Genomic DNA, 6098 nt, shown 5'->3' on the forward strand with positions numbered 1-6098 from the left:
GAAAGAGGAGAGAGAGAGAGAGAGAGAGAGAGAGAGAGAGAGAGAGAGAGAGAGAGAGAGAGAGTGTCTTGATTTATGAAGTAATATATGCCAAACTTAACTGCTAAAAAAGGTATATTTCTTTATGGCAATACTATATACCAAATTTGGATTCAAAACTAATGAATTTTGAAAAAGAAAAGAAATCATACTTAATTTAACATTTGACCGTTACATTATCAAAGCTGTCACTTTATATCCCAAACTCTCACTCTTACAAATTTTCTCCACCTTTTAAAATCAAACTATTAAGATTATTATTACTTTTATTGACACTGGGTGTCCACGAACAAAATCCCGAGTAATATCAAGATGCATAGGCCCTCGGTAATGAAATTTGCGTAAGATTATGCATTTAATTTTCATCTGTCTTAACGATTAAAATAGTACTAAAATGATAAAAATTGAAACCTATATTTAGAGCTAAGGGACTAAATGACAATTTTAATACATGAATGATCCTATTTTAAAATGAATAGTAATTTATGAAGCTAAAGTGTTTTTTTTCATTAAAAAAAAAGGGCACATTGCTCATTGAGTTGAGGTTAGTGGGTAAATTTGGAGTTTTGTTAGGCTTAACTATGCGCATTTATTTATTTAATTTCCATCTTGATATCACAACAAAATAGATATAATTCAAATAATCTTAAACTTAGAAACAATAGGAGAATGCTTACAAAACCATGGTCAATGGCAGTTTTAACGTATTGAAATTACAATGGAGATCCTTACTAATGGAGTAGATGGTCTAATACAGAGAGAGAGAGAGAGACAGAGATATATATATATATATATATATAAAACACTAAAAATATTCAAATTGGGTCCATATTCGGAAAACAATACATATATCATTGAAAGTCCAAATAATGTGACTATTTCTCTTTAAATTAGAGCATCCAACTCAATCAGTTAATCAGACAAATTTTGGATTCATAAAATTAGGTCACATGTTTATTCATGACAGCCCGTTAAATAAATCAACAGCTAAAATGAGTTAACTCAATCACACAAATTACATTCCTAACCATTTTTTTTTTCCTTCACTTGGGGAGCACATTCATTGGGATAAAATTCCTCAACAATTCTTAAGTTAATTCTACCATGCCTAATTTAAATATCGAGTAATGCTAGGTACAAGTCCCTAAATAAACATACTTTTTGTAAAAATGTGAACCTCATTAAAAAAAAAAAAAAAAAAAAAAAAAGTGAGTTTTTCACACTTTTTCATGATGGGACCTACTTTTTTATAAAGGGCTTGCACAAGACTTGTTTATTTGGAGCTTGTATACATTATTTCGCTTAAATTTCTATATATGCTTGTTAAAATTGACTAACACCGAGATGATATATATATATAAAAAATTATATTTGCAGTCATAGTGTGCGCAAGCATTTTGAAAAAAAATGAGTAAATATAAAACTCATATAAAGAAAAATACTATAGATACAAAGGAATCTCATAAAGAGATTCCACACACTGATGTGGCTAGTGTGCCACGTCTCCCTCTATTTTTTTTTTCTCTTTCTTTCTCCCCTCCCCCCGTGCGGCCACGGTTGCCCTCTCCCTGTGCCCTCTCTCCATGCCAGCCATGGTAGTCAAGGACCACATCAGGGTGGGCAAAAGACACTATCAGTCCAGCGGCATCGCCAGTGTAGAGCTCACGACAGCTCGTCATGCACGTTGGTGGCCGAGGACCACATTTTGCACACTGTGTGCATGGTCGACCGCGCGCCGCTAGTTAGTTGGGGAGGCGGGATCTAAGCTGATGGCTTGTCCTTTGGCTGTTTGTGATGGTCGGAAACCACCCCGAGAGGGCAGACAATGTCAGCGAGGAGGGAAAGGGGAGAGAAAGAAAGATGGAAATGGGGAGGAGGGGTGGCACAGGGAGAGAGGGGAGAGAGGGGAGAGTGTGAGAGAAAAAAAAAAAAAAAAGAGAGACGTGGCACACTACTAGTGTGTCACATCAGTGTGTGAGATCCATTTGTATCTCTAGCAAGCCTCAAAAAATAATTCTTTAATAGTAGACCCCATTTTTTTTCAAAATGTGTGCGTAGTACTTGCACACTCTACGACTGTATCTAACATTACTATATATATGTATGCATTATGTGTTGAACATGGGGGATCGAAGTAATGAATACTGATATTAATAAAAAAATTTAAACCATTTAATTTGGAAGTAAAATATGAGGTTAGGCCTTGTGTGAGAAGAAAATATATCTGATTTCTTGGAACAAAATTACCTTCAAACCAAAATTTTTTGAAATACCCAAAAAAAAAAAAATTGAAATTAACTTCCATCTAGGGGTGAAAAAAAAGGGTAAACTGGTAAACCGGACAAAATCGGTGAGTTTAGTTCGGTATCGGTTTTATTTTTCTTAAAACTGGTCAAAATCGATCTAGTTCCAGTTTTTATTTTTCTAGAACCGGATCGGACCAAACTGGACCAGTTCATATATATATTATAATTTTTTTATATTGTATATAATTTTTATATATAATATATAATTATATATAAATTAGTTTGGTATTATATGATAAATTACTAATTAATATCATATTAAATTTTAAAATCTTATATCACTACAGTATATTCTATTAATAGTTATACTAATACTATATTACTATATATTATAATATACTGCAATATATTATCAATATAGTATTATATACTATAATATATTATTATATATATTAGATAATATATAATATAGAATAGTAAAATCAGAAAACCGGACCGGTAAAACCAAATGCACCGGTTTAGGAGGGTAACCGGTGCGGAATCGATTTTTGAAAATATAAAACCGGTACATATCAATTCAGTTCTAAATTTTGTTCAAAATCGGATTAAAACAAACTAGTTACACTCCTACTTCCATCCGTCTACTCGTTTGCATTAGTTTTCTAGTTAAAAACATAATACCATTGTACCAGAGTAACTTGCACAATTTATTTACTTGAAAAAAAAAAAAAAGTAAACTCACAGAAATTTTCATCCCATATTCCTTTTTAGTAGTGAAGCTCTAACACCTCTTCAAATTCCAAAAAAAAAAATATGGATAATAGTATTTAGTCCTATGATTTCAATCTCTCATTTTGATCGTTAGTGTATTTTATTTTATTTTTTAATTTTTTTTATTACTTAAAGAAGTGACTATTAATGAATTTGTATTGTTTTTTTAAATATTTTAAAATGTTCAAAATATGTTTGAAAGAGAAAAAAAAAAGGTACAATTGAACTTTGAGGGGGATAAAATCATGGGACTTAGTAGCAGCACCCAAAAAATATGTCGTAAAGATTTGTTTTAATCTAAACATATTTTTTACAAGCCATGCCACTTTTAAAAAAGAAAAATTCTATTTTATTTGTTATTTTTTTAACCATCATTACCATCATATAATTAAAAATTATTTATTAGATTTTACTTATCTATTTTCTTATCTTAAATATATCTAAACATATTTTCTACAAGCCACATGACTTTTATAGAGGACTTTTAGATTGCATTTGGATAGTAAGATGATATAAGATATTATCTAAATAATAGTAAAAAAAATAATGATAAAGTAATGTTAAAATATTGAATAATAGTAAATAATAATAAATAATAATAAAAATTAGATAAAAAGTAATAATAAAATAATAAATAGTAGTGGAGTATTCTCCAAACTAGCCATTAACCATTGTCTTCTTATATCCCTATGACATCAAATGCCTGAAAAAATGTTTATTATTTTTTCACTCATCTGTTATATTAGGAGATGATTTAAACGAATAATGATTAAAAATCTAATAAATAACCTGAAATACTCTAATTTAATGAGGTGCCACGTGGAGAAAACCCAATCAATCAACAAACGGAGAATCCTGTCGTGCCACGTCACAAATCCTAAAACCCATTATATTATTATTAAAAAAAAAAAGATTTGGAAGACGCGAAATCACTTTCCTACCCTTCCATTCAAAAAACAATAAAGACTAAACGCTCCACCCGAGCAAGCACACCCTAGAAAAACTGCTACTGTCTCTCTGTCTCTCTCTCTCTATGGGGCTTGCGGAGAGAACCTAACCTCACCCACGACAAAACACAACGCAATAAATTTCGCTTTAACCCTAAAAATTATAAACAGTACACTCATCCAGATCACAGATCAGAGGGTAAGATGAAAACAAATTCTACGATAATCATCTCAACGCACACACACAGACACGGCTTTCATATACAGAATCTAATCCAACCCTATATATGTAATAAAACCCTACATCAGAGACTTCAACGATCGAGCTTTCACCGGCTTCCTCATCCGCTTCTTCCCGCTATCGCCGTTTGCGGCCTCGTCTTCGTCGTCGTCGTCGTAGTCTTCGTCGTCCACGTACTCGAAATCCTCATTGTTATCGAGTTGCGAGGAGGAAGGAGTGCTTTGAGAAGTGTTACTGATGGATGCAGTGCTTGTTGTAGTAGTAATAGTAGTAGTAGTAGTGGCGTTGCTGTCGACACGTTTGGGTTCGATGTGCTTGCCGATCCTCGCGTCTGCTCCTCCTCCTCCTCGATGGCCTCTTTTTCTTCCCCACAGCGGGCCGAACCCAGAATAGTAATAGAATTCGTAAGGGTTGGAGGAGGAACCAGCCTTCTTCGCGGCGCGAGCTCTCGCGCGACGAGCACCAGCGGCCGCGGCCGCAGCAGCAGCTGCTGCAGCTGCTGGGGCTGATCTCCTGAAACTAAGGTTGCTGTTATTGTAAGACCTAAGAAGGTTCAAGTGATGTTCGCACAAGGATTGCCCTTCTTTTGCCTCGTTCCTACACTGCCAACCCTTTCCGTCGGTTTTCTGGCAGCAGGAGCTCTTTTCTCCCTTCTGCAACTCAAATTCGTTCCCCCTCATCCTTTCTTCGCCATGCTCAATCACTTTCGCTCGCTTCTCGACCATATCATTATCGTCCATAGCCATATCCTCGGCCTTTGCTGCCACCGCGTCCATCATCGACGCAACACTGCGTGTACAGATAATATTTGAAGGCACAGACGGGCAGTGACTAGTTTTACTTGTTTTCCGCAGCAAATTTTGGATAATTACTCCATATCATACAACTATTCCCAACTGAAATGGAAAAACCCTAATACCCCAGAAGAGAAGAATAGAACACAAATTGGAAAAACTATCGGAATTAAAAGAATCGCAGGAGGGTTTATTAGTTACCTCTCGTCAGCTCCAACAGAATCGCCGAGGCTCGCATTTCCCGTGAAGCTGTCTTCTCCTTCGAACTGCAAGAACCGAAGGATAATAGAAAAAAATGAGGAGGACCCATTAACCTAATCGGCTATTCGGAGCTAAATACACGATAAAACTAAAAGAATTCAGGGTTTTCGACAACCCTAAATGTGGGGAAGAAGATAATGAAGAAAACCCTACAGAAAAAAATGCAGGCTCGAGAGGAGAAACGGCGGAACAGACAGAGGGTTTAGGCAGATCTGCTAGAGAAAATGAAAGAAAGCGAGAGAGAAAGATTGGGGGACTGACCTGGTGCGAGTCTTGGGCGAAGGAAATCGCATCCCAGGGCGACTGGTTGAGCTGGCACACGTGCGTCTGAAGAGCCTCGGGAGCTGAAGGGTGAGAGAACCAGAGGGGTGAGAGCTTCGCGTTCTTGCGGATCCTCATATTCAAGAAGATATATAGAGATAAACCAGCAGGCGGAGATAGATCGAGAGATAGGGTGGTGGCTTTGTGTTTTATTATCTAATTTTCTCGCACTTTCTCGGGGAGTTTCTCTGGCTTTCTCTCTGAGGCCGGGTGGGGGGGAAGAGGGTGTCTGCCTGTCTGTCTCTCCCTCTTTTCTCTCTATATATTGCAGATCTCACAGAACTCGATAATCAGGGTTTCTTATTTAACTTTCTGTTGCTTTCTCGGCCCTTCATATGTTTCGATTTTTATTTTTCTTGTTGTACATTTTTACCCTTATGTTTCCCTTTTATTTACTTGAAACAAAAAGCTGCCCGATATTCCACGTCATGATAGTTGTCCATCCATCCAAAGTCTTTATTATTTTTATATATAAAAT

General features: G+C 35.8%; 1 protein-coding gene across 1 annotated transcript; it reads right to left on the reverse strand.

The window, feature by feature from the left end:
* Positions 1-3977: 3977 nt before the first annotated feature.
* Positions 3978-5898, reverse strand: LOC121236120. Its single transcript, XM_041132630.1, has 3 exons — positions 5561-5898; positions 5240-5304; positions 3978-5033 (listed from the first exon to the last, which is right to left on the reverse strand). Exons 1-3 carry the CDS (start codon positions 5696-5698, stop codon positions 4304-4306), a joined length of 933 nt encoding a protein of 310 aa, XP_040988564.1. The 5' UTR covers positions 5699-5898; the 3' UTR covers positions 3978-4303.
* Positions 5899-6098: the final 200 nt, after the last annotated feature.

This window comes from Juglans microcarpa x Juglans regia, chromosome 1D, assembly GCF_004785595.1.
Source record: "Juglans microcarpa x Juglans regia isolate MS1-56 chromosome 1D, Jm3101_v1.0, whole genome shotgun sequence".
Lineage (NCBI taxonomy): Eukaryota > Viridiplantae > Streptophyta > Magnoliopsida > Fagales > Juglandaceae > Juglans > Juglans microcarpa x Juglans regia.